General features: G+C 42.7%; 2 protein-coding genes across 6 annotated transcripts in view; one reads left to right on the top strand and one right to left on the bottom strand.

The window, feature by feature from the left end:
* BICC1 (BicC family RNA binding protein 1) overlaps positions 1-7,231 on the bottom strand; it is a 96,591-nt gene extending 89,360 nt beyond the window's left edge. Inside the window, exon 1 of one of the 2 annotated variants that reach the window (XM_031608689.2) lies at positions 6,902-7,231. In XM_031608689.2, the coding sequence (XP_031464549.1) occupies positions 6,902-7,103 (202 nt within the window). In that variant the 5' untranslated portion in view covers positions 7,104-7,231. Of the gene's footprint in view, positions 1-5,974; positions 6,215-6,901 lie in introns of those variants that run through there. The other variant, XM_090144823.1, reaches the window with a different exon arrangement.
* Positions 6,985-19,171, top strand: part of CCSER2 (coiled-coil serine rich protein 2) — a 160,424-nt gene continuing 148,237 nt past the window's right edge. For 2 of the 4 annotated variants that reach the window (XM_090144816.1, XM_090144815.1), the window contains exons 1-2: positions 7,746-8,012; positions 8,845-8,954. The gene's annotated coding sequence lies outside the window, so the exon portion shown is untranslated. Of the gene's footprint in view, positions 7,071-7,745; positions 8,013-8,631; positions 8,704-8,844; positions 8,955-19,171 lie in introns of those variants that run through there. The other 2 variants (XM_090144818.1, XM_090144817.1) reach the window with 2 other exon arrangements.

Here is a 19,171-nt window from a genome sequence, read left to right as displayed (position 1 = left end):
TTAAGTGTTGCACTACTGGACAAGGGATGTATCCATTCAGGAATCTAGAATGTAAAATAGAAATGCCTTTTAAGCCCCCTAGCTGCCACTCCCCAACTTTTCCAACAGAAGTTGAGTTTTTCCCACCCAAAACTACAATATCACATTATCACGGAGGAAACTTGATGAGCACCCCAATTCCTGACTCCTAGTAGAAATAACAGCAGAAAAGGCACGGCTCTTTTCTACAAGATCTGCAGTTAATGCAGCAGCACTGTGGAGTGAAGTAGCAGAGGGCTGCTAGCACTCACCAACCAACGCCTTTGCTGAGCAGATTTTGCTTTGCTCACGTCTGTTACAAGACAGATCCTATCTGTGGCTGATACTACAAACACATCTCCTCACCCTTAGAGTTCAAATATGCATTTACCTTACCTCGGTCTTTTGAGAAAACATTTCCTCAAAATATCAACACAACTTGAACAGGAAACTTAAAAAAAATAATGTTCCTATTCCAGTAAAGAGGATATCATTACAGAAGTCTCGACACAAATCAGCTGTTAAAGTCACTGAAACATGAAGAGTTACATTACCCACGCAAGGCAGTCATCCTGATCTGAACTGGATACATGAAAGCACAGCCATTAAGATACTGAACAAAACCCTCTGGTTGCTTAACTCAAAATCATTATGAAAACTACCACTGATTAACAGGTAAAATCTTCAAGAAACCCTTCAATCAATTTCTCACTCGATCTACAAGAATTACACGCAATTCACGAGCAATCCAAGGGCCAACTCACACATAGTGAGTTTTTCTATTTGAAGCACAAGAAAACCACTGAGCCTTCACAGTACTGGATAGTGGTGTAAAAAAAATTCATTTAAAAACGCTGTTAGTTTTTCAAAATAGTGTTCTGAAATTAAATAAAAGCTAACATGTTTAATTGTTTGACAGGCATTAAGCCAAAAGCCTGCAATGCCTGTCTCAAAATAGGACATATTTTCCAATGGAGGTAAAGATTACAATATAACCAACAGGAATGTGCAAGCCAGCAATACTTAATTCAGCAGCTTGTGCCAAACCATGATAGTCCGTTGTACTACTTAAAAAACACTGAAACTTGAGAAAGTGGTATTATTACAATTGTTAACAATGGAATGCAAGAACATTTTTAAACTACAAGTCACACAAATTCATTTCATATATTTATTTTTTGTAGAAATAGACTACTCAGCACTTTGGGGATTTGAAAGCCTGACCAAGAAACTGAACTGTTTTTCTCCTGCTACATGGAAGTTAAACAGCAAATGTAAATGCTATTAGAAAGGCTCCCATTACCCCACAGCTACGTTCTCTGTCCAGGCTATGCTACTACATTGCGAGGTATAAAAAAACAGACAAAAACATGAACTGAAATCTCATTCTTAAGTACAAAAAACTATTTTCTTTCTCAAAGAAAATAAAGCGATTCTAGGCTAGGAAAATAAGAATTTGAGGAGTTATTTCAGTAAGAATCTCAAAGAAAAGATTTATTTCACACTTCTTATAGCTCCAGTGGGGAACCTTTAAGCAGGAATAAAACTCAACAGCATTATGCATCTGTAAATTCAACTGCAAGCAAAGTATGCTAATTACTCAAATTAAATCTGTGCATTTAGCGTTATTGTTTAGATGTATGCCACTATCATACATGAAAGTCAAGAAGGATTCATCCCTGTTCAGCCACTCAAACATCAGTGTCAGCATATTTAATACACAGGTCAGTGTCCCCACACAGAAGCCTGTCAGGATAACCCTATTTAAAGATTAAAGACTGCCTATTAAAGATACTATCTTGCTCAAAGTCTGTCAACTCACATCTTCAGGACCCAGCTTCTAACAAAACTATTGTCTCCAGTAATGTCTCCACCTCTCCCGGAACACCTCCAGTTCTCTCCATATGCTCAAGTGGTTTTCTTCCCCCCACCACACAAGCCTGGCCAGTCAGACATTAATTTATCTTTCTCTGTAGCTGATACCAGCTAGCCTTGACAGTTATAGGTAAAGTAGAAAAAAAAACATACTTGCTTAAAGGCAGCAAGTTCAATCTGATAGATCAGCAAACACAAAATAAATCAGTTATCACCCAGGCACCAGAGGTAGGGCATTGCGTAAGTGCAGCCTTAGCACCAGGCAATGGCCTCAAGGGTGAGCTTTGGGCAAAGGAATTCACAATTGATTTTCAATAGACTTAGAGGAAATAGGCAATGCTCACCTAGACTAAATGAACTGAAAATGTATTAAAGAGCAGCAGGACCTGTTTGGGTCAAAAATAACCAGTTGAGTATTCTTCCAACTCCAAACCACAGGCAAGGAACACCAAATTCACAGGAGAAAGACGAATCTACTTACATACATGAAGATGGACACAATTCCTACAGATGTTGACTTCCTTTAGCTAAGAAATGAAAGAACTCATCAGCCAGTACCACATGAGATTCCCACTTGGTAGCAACCTGCTCTGGAACACATTCCCAGCAGCAGAAAGGTGCTTCAATAACTGAGAAAAACCAACAAATTACCTCCAGTTCCAGATAACAAAGCTAAAGTTACCTAGAGGCAACCCCAAACTGAAAGATGCATTTTAAAAAGCAAATTCCTACAGGCACAGACTGTCATAGTTTTGGTTTTTTGTTGTTGTTGCATTCTTCTTTCTGTAAACGTAATACAGCATCTGCATCACTGTTACAGTTAAGCTTCTCTTAAAACAAGAAGTGTGGTTTTGTGGTGTTGCTTTTTTCCTTTTCTTGGCTGAAGTACTGCTGTACAAGAGTGCATTATAAAATCCAAGCACTTAAGCATGCGCTCTACATACATCCCACCAAAATCCCCTTATGTCCGTTGAAGAATGACATAGAAGAAAGGATTATTTTAAATAAAACTGGCACGATACTTCACAGTTAAGTTGCAATGCAGTAGAAGGGCGTTGGAGTGTCTTTCCTTTTCTCTTCGTTATGGGTGCATGGGTAACTTTTGAGTCTTTCAATGGTTGCTGCATTTCTTGTTAGGATTTATCTTCTCAGACAGCTTTTTCAAGTTTAATAGCTTTCACTTTTGTAATCATACTCAGCTGCTATGGTAATAGGCACTTAAATAATCAAAGCAAATTATTCCACAGCATTAAATCACCTGAGTATTCCCCAGTACACAGCAGCTATGATTAACAGGAATAATATGAAATACCATCCAATGGTCTGTTGCTGTTGAAAAAATAAAGCAACAGCTGACCTGCTTTATTTAAGCTTGTTTCTTAAAAAAAAAAAAAGAGCTCTCAACCAACAAACTGGTGAAGAGATGCACCATAAGACAATCACACAGTAGTGGTTCAGATTAATGGAACATTATTCCATTCATCTTTAAGTAATAAAACAGTAATATAAGATGGTTTGATGTGGGAAAAAACACCTTACATTCAAAATGTTCACCACAGTTTTCATGTTTGCAGATACTAGTAAAAGGAAAACTATTTGAGAGTCTCCCTCTACTTTTTATTTAAATATTTCTCTTGAGGCTATGAAGAATCCACCTTCAAAACACAAAAAACACAAAAAACTATCTTAAAGTGAGGAAAAAAAGAACAAGCAGCACTCCCACATCTGTCAGTGCTTTCTGCCATCTCAGTTCAGAATTGGTTTCTGCTTCAGAAGCGACTGGTGGCCAACAGGCCACATCAACAGCTTCTTAGAAGAGAACAACCTTGCATGTCTTACCACACCGCTTCCTCCCTCTATGGATTCTGCAGGTGACATCAAAGTACCCAAGATAAGTGAAGAATATAACATATTTGCAGTGCCAGGTGAATCTCACTGAAGTCACTGCCCCTTCAGAAATCCCACACAACATAGTTGCAGAAAAGATGAGAAATAATTGTGGCAGAAAAGAGGATTTAGTAATGCAGACCTAGAACACAACACATGCAGCAGAAGCACCAGGCCTAATACTTAATTCTAACATTTAGCTGCTTCAACTTTTTTCTACTACTGATTGCTTCTTACGTTTCTTCATTAGCAAACAGCAGATGTTGACTATCAAAAAAATAGAAAAGGTTCTCTGAGCAAGAAAGAACATAGCAACATTTCCTGATAGGTTTCTTAACTAGGTGCTGTTTATAATTTGGCTTTAATGACAACTGAACCAAAGATACTGCATTCTTGCATTCAGGTAACCTAAAAAAGCTGCTGAGAACACTTCAACAAGCCATAGGTCTTAGCTAGTAAAAACTAAAGAAGAGACTTAATCCATCTAATAGAAGCAAGAAGCTGTATTTACCCCAGCTCAGACTAAAATAAGTTGGGTAAATCTTGGAAGTCAGAACCCGATGATCACTTAACCAAGGGAAGATGACAAAAATGCTTCCCTTCCACAGTGTCATTTCTGCATGTTTTAAAAACTTCCCCAGCGAAGAACACTGGGATTAAAAACAATAGGAAACATGACCTTATGAGTCATGTTTTCAGAGTCAGAAATTCACTGTAAGAGAAACTGTAGTGAATTTCTGAAGATAGACTTATCCATCATTTCTTTCCTCTCAGGGGTGAGGGAAAGTTTATGCTTACAAAAGATGGCCACACCCATCCACCAAAATCAACTTTGTTTTGCAATCTGCAACATAACTGACTTGAAACTTCTGGGTACCATCTATGGCTCTGGCTTCGCAATGCTCAGTGTGACACCCTGGTAAACTTGCTCAAGTACCTGATGTATCCTCCTACAAAATAGGTCAAGTTAGATCTACCTTGTAGGAAAGTTGAGTCAAGATCAGAACTTGTACAAGAGTGCTGACATTTAATAAATGGTTTTCTGACCATTTTCCGCCTGCCTCTGCTCCATTTCCTAAGAAGTATGCTTTTTGTATAGCCAATAAGACAGAAAGTTTAGGCTTTCACAACAAATAAAAGTCACCTGATACTGAGTTCTACATGCACCGCTCTTAACAAAAAAGAATAAAAAAGAATAAGAGTCAACCCCCCCCCCAAAACCACTACCTGAAGCATGTATGTATGTACCTACTAGAAGGGACATAAAGCAACACAGGAACACACAGCATTCTGTCTGCACTACCTATCAGACCTCCTACTGAACTCTTACAAGGATAAGAAGAAACTGAAAACAAGGAGCAAGCAAGCAAACCCACATTCACATTACTAAAGATCCCAAGTTGGAAGGGAACTATAATCGTCCTGGAGTCCAACTCCACTGGCTACTACTGGATGACAGACTAGACAGAACTTGAATCCTTCTCAGGAGCTTTGTTTACCCTCACACACTCACTACCTCAGGCAGTAGAAAGAGAGACTGTGTGAGATGAGATAATGGAAATTTATTTCATTGGCACAGGAAAAGGTTAAGGCAGCTGTCAATCCTTTCACAGTACTTGGTGCCTATGAAGAGGCAGGGAAAAGTTACCAACACTTTCTTTTCCATACCCATTTAGTTGTAAGTCACTCCGATGAGCACATCTTCAGACACAGTTGTTTCTGCTTATGATAGTTGTTCCTCAGAATTCCTTACTCTTTACCGCATGACAAAGAGATTTTTCTACTGGTACCAAAGTATTAACTGATTAAAGATTAACCCACCCCCAGGAGACAGAATCTCATTTTAAAAAATTCCAATCATTGCAGTCACTGAGTCAGACCACATCTCTGCAGCAGCCAATTCACCCATGCTTCTGTGCCAGCTCCCACCTGAGGGGCAGGTAGGTGCTGGGACAGGAGAGCCAGCTACCTACCTGCTGGCTGCAGCTCTCAACAGCACACGCCTCATGAACAACTGCAACGTATCGATTAGGGTTTTATTTGGAAAATTCACTTAAACAGATTAAGGTATGAGCGTAACACGGTTTACAGAACAGTCTCCAAGCAAAGAGCACACTTCTCCAAAGCACCCTGACCTTCCTGGGTTGCTCCCCACACATCCTGCTGCCTCAGGGCAGCACAAGCCTGAACTCACCTCAGCCCTCAGGGCTTTGGGGTCAGCAGCAGGAACACCCAGCATCAACTGCTCGCTGAGCGCCAACCCCAGTGGCTTTAAACCCGTCCATCTGCCTTTTAGAAACAGAGCCAGGCTTGTGATACTATTTGTCCAAAGCCATCCACGCAGATCCCACTGAGACAGTCAGATAATTCAAGGCACAATGGGACAAAGCACGGAGTCCCGGGGGAAAAAATCCGAAGGCACACGCAGCCAGCTGTCAGCTGCAAAGCCCCGCCGCCCCCTCGCGACTCATCGGAACCGCTTTGCTCTCTAGTTACGAAAGACCCGCAGACGGCGCTCCGGGCTCCGTTCCCCCGGCTCTCGTCCCGCCGGGCTCCGGGCGGAGCGGCAGGGCCGGGCACGCGGCTCCTCCCGGACAGCACGCCGGCCGGGGGGATGCTGCCGTTCCACTCCGCTACGCCGCGGCCTTCGGAGCTGTTCCTAGAAAGCGGCGAGCCCGGAGCACGCTTCCAGGGCCGACGTTCGCTCGGAAGCGTTCGTCTCGAGAGCCCGAGCCCTACGTAGCGGCGGCCCCGCCGCACGCTCACCCCGGTGCGGCTCTCGGGAGCGGCTCCGCTCGCGACGCCGGGGCCGGCGCGGCACCTGAGCGCCTCGAGGCGCCCCCGGGGCAGCCGCAGCACGGCCCGGCCGGGACGGGGGCGGTCCCGGGGACTCAGCACGAGACCGCGAACCGCAGCCACCCCCGCGCAGCCCCGGACGGGAACGCCACGCTGCCGCTCCGTCTCCCGGCGCCCCGGGGCGCTGACAGGAGGGGCGCCGGGAGCGGGGACCAGAAGGGCCGTGCGGGCCCGGACGCGGCCCCCTCTCCTCCCTCCGTCCCGGCCGGGGCCGCCGCCGCCCCGCGCCCCCCCGGGCACCGCCGGCTCCTCTCCCCGCCCTCACCTTGGAGCATGGCCTCCAGTTTCTTCCTGTCCACCCGGAATCGCTCCTCGCCCCACTCGGGGCTGTGCGGGGGCCGCGGCGGGCCGGCCGAGTCCTCCTCGGAGCCGGGCACGGGAGAGTCGGTGCTGCGCTCGCTGTTGGAGCCCGGGTCGGAGAGCGGCTGCTGCAGGTACCCGCTCAGCGGGTCGCACTGAGCCGCCATGGCGCTGCCGGGCGGCCCCCGCCGCCGCTCCGAGTCCCACTCGGCCGCCTCCCCGCGGGACGCTATCTGCCCCCACAGCCGCCCCCCCGCCTCATCCCAGCCGCCGCCTGCCAGAGTCCCGGCCCCGGCGCCGCCGCCCGCCTCTGCCTCCGGCTCCCCGCCGAGTGCGCGCGGCCCCGGGCCGGCGTCCGCGGCTCGGCGGCGCCCCCAGCCTGCCCGCAGCCCGCACAGCATCTCCGCCTCCATTGGGCCGCCGTCGGGCCGCCGGGGAGGGGCCGGGGATATCCCCGGCCGCGGCCCGGGAGGAGGGGGCGGCGGGAGGCGGGAGCGGAGGGGGAGGGGAGAGGCCGCCCCCAGCGGCCGCGGAGGCGGGCGGCCGTCAGGGCGGGGTGCGGCCCCGACGCGCGGCACCGGTCCCCGTCCGCGGGGCTCCGGGAGCGTCGCGCCGCCCCGCCCGCCCCCCTTCCCCCGAGGCCGCCCCCGCTGGGGGATGAGCGGACCCCGGGGTCCCTCAGCCGCCCGCCGCCACGCTCTGAGGGAGGTCCGGCGGCGGCCGTGTGGCCCCGGCTGATGTGCTGGAGAGCGATGGACTCTAGGGGTCTTGGTTCTGGAAAATAAGCGCTAAATAACACCCCCCTGCCCCCCCCGTTTCTCTCCCCCCAAAAAAGAAACGAAAAATCAACCCACGATTCCTCTCAACGCTGATAGAATGTGCAGCGAAAAGAAGCAAACTTTGTTTTGCTCACAGCAACGTTTGTTTGTCAGCACGCGTCGGAGGCAGCATCTGTCCTGCGTGGCTGACAGATCTCCGCACCACAGTAACTTCCACCCTCGTGGGTTTCTGGTTCTGAGGCTTGGAAAGACAAAGTGCTTCGTGTGAGGATGTGTTACACAGCCCTGAGCTCAGAGGTAGAACCACATTAATTTATGCAATCTGCTGGGTGACCCACCAGCAGAATTCAGTCTGAGTTAAACTCTGGGTTTTAGCACAGCGTAGTTTGTATTGCTTTGCAATCGGTCTAGGCCCAAAACCATGCAGTGGTGTGGTGGGAGTGTCTTCAGACAGCATGGCACTGGCTGTGGGGCCAGACAGGACCGGGTGATCTCAGAGTTCTTTTCTGACCTGAATGGTTCTGTGATTCTACGATATGGTTTCTGGTGGCCAAAGTGCGCTGCTGTTCACTGCCAGAAAGCAGTAGGACAGCAGTAGTTGACTCCAGTGGTGGTTACCCAGCTCAGAGCTAATGCCAGGTTGGTGGGCTGTGTTAGAAGTCATCAGGAGCTGGGCCGATGTTCTTGTTGCAAGATGCAGTCGCGTGTACAGAGGTTGACATTTTGGCTCATTGCATCATCAACAGTTTCCCACATTGTGCTGTGAGTGTGATTCCCACACCCCTGTGGTTGCACTTCTACCAACCAGTAGGTGCACACCAGAAGGGACTCTCTGGTGTGCTCAGCCACAGCAGTTACTCCTCCTGGTGCTCTCAGCCTCCATGGATCCCAGCCAGGGACCTGCAGGCAGCGTGCTGCTCACAACGTCCCCTGGTACTTCTCATGGTGGGAAATAGAGCAGCTGGATCCAACAGCAACAGTACACAATGTGAATATGGATCTTCAAAACAGTGTGATCTCCATGTGTTGCTTGCAGCACAATGGCTGGGCAGAGGGGAGGCTGAAAGCACACTGCTGCTTTTCTTCCCGGTTCAGAAATTTAGTCATCAAAACCCTATTTTTATTGCAGATGGAAAGTGAAGATGGTCCGTATCAAACCAACTGGGAGTCCAGAGAAAGCCGCTGCTTCCCCCTGATCGGCGCCAGCTGGACTTGTCTGTCTTCTGGGTGCCAGGACCTGTGAGTTACACAATCCAAATGTTCCCAAGTTATGAGTGTCGACAGGGCCAATTACAACCCACAGCTGCTACAGGTGCTTAGCACCTCTGAGCAGAACAATTACTTGGGTATTTTCCACTCATAAAGCAGTGAGATTTACAGTCAGGGATTCTCAGTGTGGGAGGTCCCTTTCTTTGCATTTTATCAGTTCCTGCAGCACAGCCACAGAATCCTTTCTCATAAATTAGCTATGGTCAAACTCAGCAGTATTTTTTCAGCAGCCATGTAAACAACATAGTAAATCAAACATCTCTTTAAAAATAACGATGTACATGGTTTAGTTTTCATTAATTGGAAATAACCCTTCCATGGTGTGGTTTTAGACCAAAAATGAAAAGTAAACCTATCAAAATCTATATAAATGGTCAAAAAAGAGGCTGTGTTAGTTATAGAAGTTTTTTTATCGGTAGTAAGTGTTTAGGAGAGTATCATTTGTGCTGCAAAGGTGGCATTTTATTTCCCTAGTATACTGCAGTGGAAGAATAAAATGCTACAGAAAAGTAGAAAACCACACTTTAATGGCTAAAACAATATGAAATGTGGGTAGAATTGGGGAAAATGGGAGGAAGTTGGCAGATAAAAGATTAAATGGCTAGAAGGAACGTTAGCTGAAGTTGACTTTGGCATGTATAACTTATGTTGGTCGTTTTTCTGTGGGCAGTAGGTTGATCAAAGAAAAGAATAAAAGGACCTTCCTCATTTTGGTGTAGGATAGGATGCCTGTTTTGCTATGTTCTCTCCCAATTTTTTCACCCTGGTCTCTTTTCCTCAGTTCACATACTTACAATATCTGCAAATCTCTGAAAAAACCTAACTGAATAGAAAAGTGTTTTTTACTCACACACTTGACAGTAAGTCTATCATATAACATCCATCAGGGTGGAATGGCTTATATGAATTTCAAGGAGGTTGATGAATCGGGTTGCATTCGCTATAAATCACTTCTCTTTGGGACTACGTAGAACCCCAACATTTAGAGCTGTATAGGCCCTCTCCTATGGCAAAGGAAGAGAAGTGACAGTCACCAAGAAAAGAGCACCAATCAAGGCTACAGGTCTGCCTTAAGGCTGCTGCCAAAGCGTGAAGTAGACAGCTGGCTCTCTCTGTCCTTCGCAATGCAGAGGTTATCTACAAATGGAGGAATGACACAATGTAACCTATCAGTACAGCACAGTATTCTGGATTTTGCAATCTTTAATTTATTTAATGTATTAATTTATTTATTAATAGCAAAGTGCCATTATCTGTACTTTTCCAAGCTGGGAGCCATGTCCAAAAAAGAAAAAAAGAAAAAAAAAAAACCAAAAACGAAAAAACAGTTCATCAAGCTGTGAACTGAGAGTAGGAAGAGAGAAGGAAACATACAGAATCTTCATAAGTCATCTGTGGTTTCTAGAAATACTTCTCTAGAGAGAATGCTAACTTCGGTTTCAGTTATTTACAAGAGGTTTGTTACTGATGAAAATGAATGTTAGTGGCATTTTGAAATGCTTTATTTATGGCAATTATCTCCTTTGCAGAAGTAATAGCCTATAAGATTTTGACTTTCATTGTGCTGTACTATATTCCTCAAGCAAGCCCCATAAACTGTAATTTCTCAGAATAATATCAAGTGGGTTACTCTGTACTAATATACTGGGTACTTAAGGCACACCAGCAAATAAATAAGAGGTTCTCCACAGCTTATAAAAACTTTTCCACGCATAGAAATTCCCAAGATAAATTATTTTTCTAATCATAAGAGCAGAGAAGCTCTGAAACATCTTTATAATTACATTTAATCATGGAACTATTTCAAAGAAATTGAAAGAGATCTCAAAAAGGTTATCTAGTCCATCTCCTAACTATGCTGAGTTCATTTCTGAAAATATATTTGTTTATCTTCTTGACAGTTTCTAATATTGAGGTCTCCATGACCTCTCCAGGAAATTCCTGTGCTTCACTTACCATCAGGAAGTACTTTTGCTTCACAATAAGTGACCTGAATACTACTCACTGCAATTCAAATTAATTAGTTCTCATCCTATCGTGGATATGGTGAATTGATTATTTATTATTTCTATCAGCCTATGATCCTTCAGAGACTTTTATCAGGCATTGATCATGCCTTCTGTCTTCTTTTCTTTTAGGTAATTAATCCTAAGTCTTTCAGCCCATTCAGAGGTATTATTTCTTGTTGCTCTCCAACAGACTCTTTCCATAACAGCCTACAGCCTTCTTGAAATGCAGAGCGCAAAACTGGAGAGAGAATACCAGCTGAAGCATTACCAGAGGTGAACATAACTGCATGATCTCACCATATATCTCATACCTGCTTATTCATCTCTGCATCATATTTTTCTGTCTCTTCAGTGTGACATTATTGGTTTGTGCTGATCCAATATAATCACTACGTGTTGTTCTGAAAATCTACTGTCTAACTTGCTGTTGCTCAGTGTGGATTTGTGACATTGTTTACTCTTCATCAGTATGCTTTCCTGGGCTTGTCCCTACTGAATTTCATCTTTTCTTTTTTTTTAAGACCGTTTTCCTTTTTTTTCTTTTTTCCCCATCTATTTGTGCTAGTGCTATACTTCTGCATTTTACTTTTTTATGTCTCTAAGAAGCATAGTCTTAGTTTCTTCACCAATGCTGTCACCGAAACACTGAACAGACAAAGTTCCAGGACAGACTATTGCAGTCCTATCTTATACACCATTCCATTTTCACACCAAAAACAATGAAAACAATCCTGCACAGTGAAGTTTATTCACCTGTTTGTATGCCATTTCTTTGTCAGTTTTAGCTATATTGTATTGGAATGTTACAGGAAACAGGATTTAAATTCTGTACAAACCCTGAGGTATGGCCTCTGCTGTTACCCACCAGTCTGCATACTTTCTTTCTCTGTCACACAACAGTCTATCTACTGTGATTACTATGACAATTCAAATTCAGCCAGTGTCTGTATTTTCCTAATGATATCTTTAGAAAGTCATCACCTGATCATGAATACATACTTGCATTTGGTAGTGATTGCTTATGACATTTATTATTGTGAATATGTCATGGTTTTCTGTTTTTTGGTTTTCAGTATTCCACATCAAAACATCATCAACATTTAAAGGAAAAAAATTGTCTGAGTTTTTCAAGGTTTCATTTTCTCAAAAATGAACAAATATGTATCTTTATTACACATTTTTTCTTCCTTGTTAGAAAAAGAATTAGAACAAAAGCAACTGTACTTGATTAAAGTGGGAAGATTTAAGACACAAATGAGTGGGTAATTCTGGAGAGAGTATCTAAAAATCATTTTGTTTTGTTAGGAGGGGAGATTTAGGTTGGATGTCAGGAGGAAGTTCTTTACTATGAGAGTGGTGAGGTGCTGGAGCAGGCTGCCCAGAGAGGCTGTGGATGCCCCATCCCTAGAGCAGTTCAAGGCCAGCTTGGATGGGGCACTGGGCAGCCTGGTCTAGTATTAAATGGGGACGTTGGTGGCCCTGCCAACCCCCTGCAGCAGGGGGTTTGGAGATTCATGATCTTTGAAATCCCTTCCAACCTGGGACATTCTGTGATTCTGTGATCACGTTACCACCGAGGAGAGTTTATCTTCACTTGATGTCAACTATATACTTAAACTTTTTTCCCAAATATTCCTATCTCAGTGGAAATAACATTACAGTGGTTTCTGGAGTTAGGCTCCAAATGATTCAACCTTCTTTATTTATATGATTCTGGCCTTTTTTTTTTTTTTTCTTATGTTTGTACATGTAGTTTATACTTTTATCATCCCACACAGCTAAAATGCTGCAGTTACCAAAGGCACATTGATAACATCTATTTTTCCAGTTATATCCGCATATGCAATTCACCATGTTATTGTAATGCTCCATCAACTAGGAGAGGGTCTCCTTTACGTGCACAGGAATCCCTAGGCATTCAAAGCTTTCACATTGTGCAAAATGGCTGCTGTAATTCCTATATTTCTATCAGTAGCAAGAGTAAATAGCTGCTAAGATCAGCCTTCCATTATCTACCAGAAATCAAACAGAAAAATGTGATTTGATTATTTTTTTTCTTAGTTTGTTTTTTTTATACAGGTTTAATACTGTCATGGTTTGGTCTGGTTTGCTAGCACTTGGTGAGTGACCATTTAAAAAATCTAGAAGGAATGATTGAAACATGCTTTCTGTTATTCCACACAGCTATTCATCTCTTAGTCCATGACAGTCGTGTTCTGACATATGCTGTCAGAACAGAGTTAGTGCACCTGAGTGCACTAATATGCTCTAACTGCCCCAACCTGCCTCACCTGGGGCCCCACCTGTACTCTCCACCCATGGGTTTGGGAGATATATTTAAGATCAACCCCAAGTTTTAGTTCTTGTTTTGAATTTTATCAGAGTGAAGTCTTTTTTCTTGTTTTTGTTTTTTTGGCTGGATTTTGGCTTGTGTTGGAGGTATGTAGTTTTATTTTCTGTTTTTTGCTGTTGCTTCTATGACTTCATAGATGAATTTTAATGATTGATCAGTGACCTATATCTGATCCTGTTGATAGGACCTTGCTTTTCCTGTTTGACTTAAGTAACGTGGAATTGCACTTGAGTTAGTAAAGACTTGTTGACCAATGTACCTGGCTTGTCCTGCATTATGGATTAGTCCTGCTTTTCTGGCTCTTGAATAACAATTTTATATTTTAAAATGCATGTCATTGGATGGCTCTCTTTTCTTTTTGAAAATGAGCCTTCTTCACAAGTGTTTATGTTGCACACTTAAATTGCTTAATTATGACTGAAATGTTTGAATTAAAACATTACCAAGCTTTAGGTTGGACTTCACTGTATTTTAGTGTGATGCAGGCAAGGAATTCCAGTTATTAAGAAAAGAAAACAGGCAGACTTCATTAGTTACTGTAGTGGAAATGTAAGTCATGGCCTGAACCAGTGATTGAGCACCTGGTGGGAAGGCAGGGCTAACCCAAGGGAGCTCAGGTGCAGTCAATGCATCTGAATGAGTGGAAAAGGTGGAGCCAGGATCCACCCCTTCCCAGACTTCATTTAAGGGTTAGTAGGGGGAGGTGAGGCATCTTGCTGGAGGTCCTTGCCTACTGGAGGCTTTTTGAAGGTAAGCAGTTTCTTCTTTGTTTCAGCGTTGATGGCTGCTGCATTTGTGCTTGTTCTTGTTTTATGTAGCCTGGGACTGTGCCACTCTGCTATTACTGTTGTACTTTCCGTCATGTTATAGCATTATAATGTCATTCTCATAGCCCTGGCATCTGCTTCTCCATTCCTTTTAAATCTAGATGTTCACTTAATCCCACAGTGTAAAATGCTACTACTTCTGAATTTCCAGCATTTCATTGTCAAAGTAGTGCTTATGTCTGCTTCATACAGGTATGTAACTAAATAAATCAAAGGGAATGAATTCTTGTATCAAAATGTGTGAGTTTTTACTACCTTTTTCCGTTAGTTATTAAAGTAATTCTTTGTTTTATATCAAGTAAGCTGTTGATTTAGGCAGATCTGTTATACCATTGAGGGAATGAACTACTAGGGAAAAGCTAGGCTTGAAAGTAACTTCTAGTTTTCTTTCTTTTCATTCAATTCTGTTACCTTTCTAATACTGCTAGTTGTTTCATCTTTAGTTTTTGATTATATGAATCCAGGAAATCTTAATTCAATCTTTGTTCAAATACCAAGTAGACTTACAGCCTCTGGTAACGGAAGTGTAATGAGAGATCTTAAAGTCTCAACAACTGACTGTGAGCTAAAAAGAAAAACCTTCTCCTAATAGGAAGACATGCAAGTGCTCAGAGGCTGAGAGACTGTCTCATAACAAGCATTGAAAAGCTGGTAGTTGAAGTCTTGATCTTGCAAGTTACCATCTTTGTGCAATTGAGTTTTGTTATACCCATTCAAAGCAGGTAATTCTAGGAGACAGTGTTCTACAATGCTTTGCCACTTGCATAGCTAGTACCATAAATACAGCTTTGTATGCTGCATTTACCTTTGTGGACAGCAGTATTTGAGCTGTATCTATTGTTGTGTAAATATCTGTAAGTATCTAGAAACTTGATTATTTTATTATCTACTACAGAAGTGGGAGAGGGGAAGGTTTTTCCCCTTTTCCCCTTTTGTGTGTTTGCCTACCAGGAATAGGAAGGAGGCAAGGAATATTTTGCGAATAAATTTTTGGGGAAACTGGTCTGACTTATGTTTTAAACGTGGGCTATGGTGGGGAAGAGAGCAGTGTAAGCTTTTCTGTGCATTTGTCTGAAGCAAGCAGGCCTGATCTAAATGGGTTGGGCCACAAAGTGGGGGATTTGGATTTGCAGGTGGTTGCTGTGGTGCTTAAAATGTGCACCATTCCTGTTGGTGCTTGTGGTAAGATGGTGAGAATTCAGAGTACCTTATTGGTGAGTATACTGGCTTTATAGAGGGTCATATTTCTTATCTACTCAGAAGTGAACTTTTTTCTTTCCCTTGCCTGTGTAATGCTTCGAAGGTGGCACTTACTGTGGAAGGCCTTACACGGGCACATGTGGTACCTTATGCTTTTCCACAGTGTTTTCAAGTCCAGAATCAACCAGAATCATTTCAGCACTGTGAACAGCCTGGCACCCAGCTGCTTCAAACAAGGCTGAGAGCAAGCTTGCTTGATCTTGATCTCTGCTTGGCCTGTTGCCTTGAGTAATATCTTTCAAGAGTACTACATTGTATATCTGGATTTATCTATTAACCATTTCTGTGGGTTCTGTGTGATCTGGTCAGGAAAGAAATAATAGAACTTACATCCAGAAGTTAACAACTTCATGCACTGACATGCTTATTCTTTTGTTCTTGCCTCCCTTTTCAAGCCTTGGGAGTATGTAGAGGAACTGCCATAGCTGTGAAGGATTTCTTTCTACTTATTCCCCCAGTTCAGCAGTACAGCCATGTTTTTAAGCATGGGAAACAGCTAGTCATCTGCAAGGACTTTATCAGAATTGATAACAGAACATAAGGCTCAGACTCTCTGTGAGTGTAAACTACTCTGGCTTCAAAGAAGCTGTACTGACAGCTGTGTTTGGATGACTTCGGCATTAGGTCAAATTGTAGTTATTTCAACAAAAATACCTTAGATAAAAACCTGTGAAACAGAGGACCAGTTCTAGCTCACAGTGAAATTAAAACCAAAACTGGAAGAGGAGCATTGGCGGTTCCTAGTGTCCTAAAGACTGCAGCCAAACCAGCGAAGGTTTAAGGAAATGACTCATAGTACTCAGAAGAAAGAAAAACATCATAGTAATGGCAAGAAAAGCTAGGTTAATGTAACCATACTGTTGAAGTTGAGTTTACTAGCCCACAGAGGCAGAGACAGGAAGCAGTGAAATGACTGAATTACATTCCTAAAACAAGTCTGTAATAGTGTTTTATCAGGTTAGTGACTGTAAATGGCCAAGAACTTCAGTAGACGTGGAGAAATACATTTTGCACATGGATGTTTTTAAGTGGACATGCTGAAGTAGATGAATTTGCACGTGCAACAGATGAATACTTGATCTAGACATCAGTATATCAAATGCCCTTTGGTAATACCGAAAAGTGTGGATTTTCATGTTGCTTAATAAATGCCTGACTCTTGATCCTCATATGTTTTAGATGCTACTTTCAAAGATAAAGTTTTGATGCTTTCTGTTTTAATATTTGTATTAAACTTCTTTTATTTGGAGAGGAGGGGGAAAAGCCTCAAAGCAAAACTTAGTGTGACAATAATAGGCAAAAAATGACTTGCTGCATGAGCTGTGAGAATTGAAGTGAAACCTGGGCTTAGTCTGTGATTACAAGGATCACACATTGACAGAGTTTATCTTAATTACAGCTCAAGTGATACTGCTAGCTTTCTTTTCTGATTAATTCCTTCTATTTTTTCTGTGAACAACTGGTTGCCCTAAGATCAATCTCCAAATGTACTGTGGCTGCAGATAGCAGGGTTGTCTGATTGACAGCCTTTCTTTTAAAGGAGCATTCAAATCCTGAACAGACAGGAGGCTGTAGACATGGACTGGTGCTTGAGTCGTGAACAGATTGGATTCAGGACAGATATGACCATGAACAGCCCAATGTAAGTGGCCCTGTTCTGACCATGGGAATGGACTTGCCCTTTGGAAATCTCTATTTACTTAATTCAGTCTGATTCTGTTTTTGTCTTTATGCAGGAACTATGTACAGTTTTCATCTGAATTTGCTTTTCAAACTGTTACATGATCTTATTCCGAATGCTTGTTCTATGTGCAGTTGTCTAGTTTGGTACAATAATGTTATATTGGACTTCAGTAATGGTTTATCTTATTATTCCAAGATAAATAACATCTGTTAGTTCTCCTTATGGGAAGCTGTAACATGTTCTTTACAAATCTGGCTATTCTTTAAGCTATGCACATTTTAAAAATCATTTACTAATTTGTTCCAGAATCATCTTTGATTCTTTCCAATCTCTCATTTTCTGATTTTGAGTTTGGTGCTGCGCCCTTGCATTTTTTGAGCTTTACCTTTTTTATTAGGGTTGTGTTCTACATATTTTTGGGGGGTTCCTCCACTTTCCTCCTGTGTATTGTTTTCTGAGTTGGTCACTTGCATGGAGTGGTAGTCAGAGTTTTTAGGAAATACAGCACCTCCGCTGTGGTAACTGGAGTTCCTCATTTTCTCTTGTTTTGCGTAATGCTCTCAATTCCTGCTAGTGAGGGCATGAGGGCAGAGTTAAGTTTGGCATGGAAATGCTGTTGGCTAACAGAGGCAGCAAGTAGTCTCTTCCCTAAAGCTACATGTTCAAATCACCAAGTGAATAGTCATCATCTGTAAGGCTGACCACACTAGTGTGATGTTTTTCTGGCAGCAGAAGGGACAGATGTACTTCCTAAAGGGCTAAACTGTTGCCTGCTGGAATTGTCTCTTTGTATTTAGTCTGTGTAGGGGAGTATACTTAAATGAGTTTATAAAAATAAGTTGGAAAGTAGATATTCATTTTATATTCATTTGAAATAAAAAATTATCCACCTAGTTTCTTTTAGTGTCAATAGCAGTGGTTTTTGCACGCTGTCTTCTCCTATGGTTTAGCCTTTCTGCAGAGCTGTGAGCAACATCAGAGTAAAAATGAATTTGCTTTTCAAGTGTAGCTTGGAGCAGTGGCTGGCTAGGGCTGTTAGCCACAATTTTCTACAATGAAGGCACAACACGCAAGGGACTTCACAAATGTATGTTTATGTGTACCAGTCTGCATGCTTTCAGAATGATGCAGTGTTGGGACTGGTGCAGCCACTGAGATAGTTTAAAGCCATCCAAGCTCCTCAGTGAGCCTCAGATAGCTCTAGGAGACATACCTGCATATCAAACTATGTGGCTTGCTGTACTTTGTTATAACTATCAAAGTATTCAGCAGTATTGTACTTCCGTATGCAGCTATGGTACTGAGTGATGCATGGATGAAATACAAACTAATTAGTCTTCCATTCCTTTTTTACCCTAGTATGTGTTCTTTTAAATGAGTTGAATTACTAACTTGACTTGGTTAACCCTGGGGGAAGGCCTTTTAATTATTAACTTAAATAGTTGTGGGAGTCTTGTACGTTTTACTCTAAGAATGTTATGCATTCTTTAGTAAAATAGTCTGTCTTATCTGACTCTTTCTGGGCATTTAAAATAAACACATAAAAATATCCAATGCAAAGCCACTGCTGACTAAATTATGCTTAAGAGGTGTGGCAGTGATTCCAACTAACAAAGAGCATTATCCTTCTATAGCCATCCGGCAAGGGATAGAGATTATTGGAGTTGGTGAAGTTGAAGAGTAGCATGATTTCAGAGAGTGTTGTAAGAAAACACTGAGTTGTGGGCCTTTAATTACAGGTCATGATAACAGTGCAATGCAAGGGCTTGTATGCAGATGCTGCATGCTAATTTATGCTTGCTTAAATAATCTGTACCCTACCTGGCTTCATTTTGTGTAACATACTGTGAATAGTGCTGAAATGGCAGAAGGTGTGATGTTTGTCTTGAGAGCAGATGATGTACATGATTGTTATATAAAGAAGTAGTCTAACAGATCATTAATCCACTGGTGGATATAAGGTTACTGGAATGACCCCATGTAGATGTAGAGGAACAGGTTGCTGGAATCGCCTGTGAGGTGTAATCAGTTGGAGAACTCATCTGTAATATCCC

This window comes from Phasianus colchicus, chromosome 8, assembly GCF_987193195.1.
Source record: "Phasianus colchicus chromosome 8, bPhaCol1.hap1.1, whole genome shotgun sequence".
NCBI classification, from domain to species: domain Eukaryota; kingdom Metazoa; phylum Chordata; class Aves; order Galliformes; family Phasianidae; genus Phasianus; species Phasianus colchicus.
The sequence above is the reverse complement of the archived record's forward strand: the minus strand, read 5'-3'. Positions and strand labels throughout refer to the sequence as shown.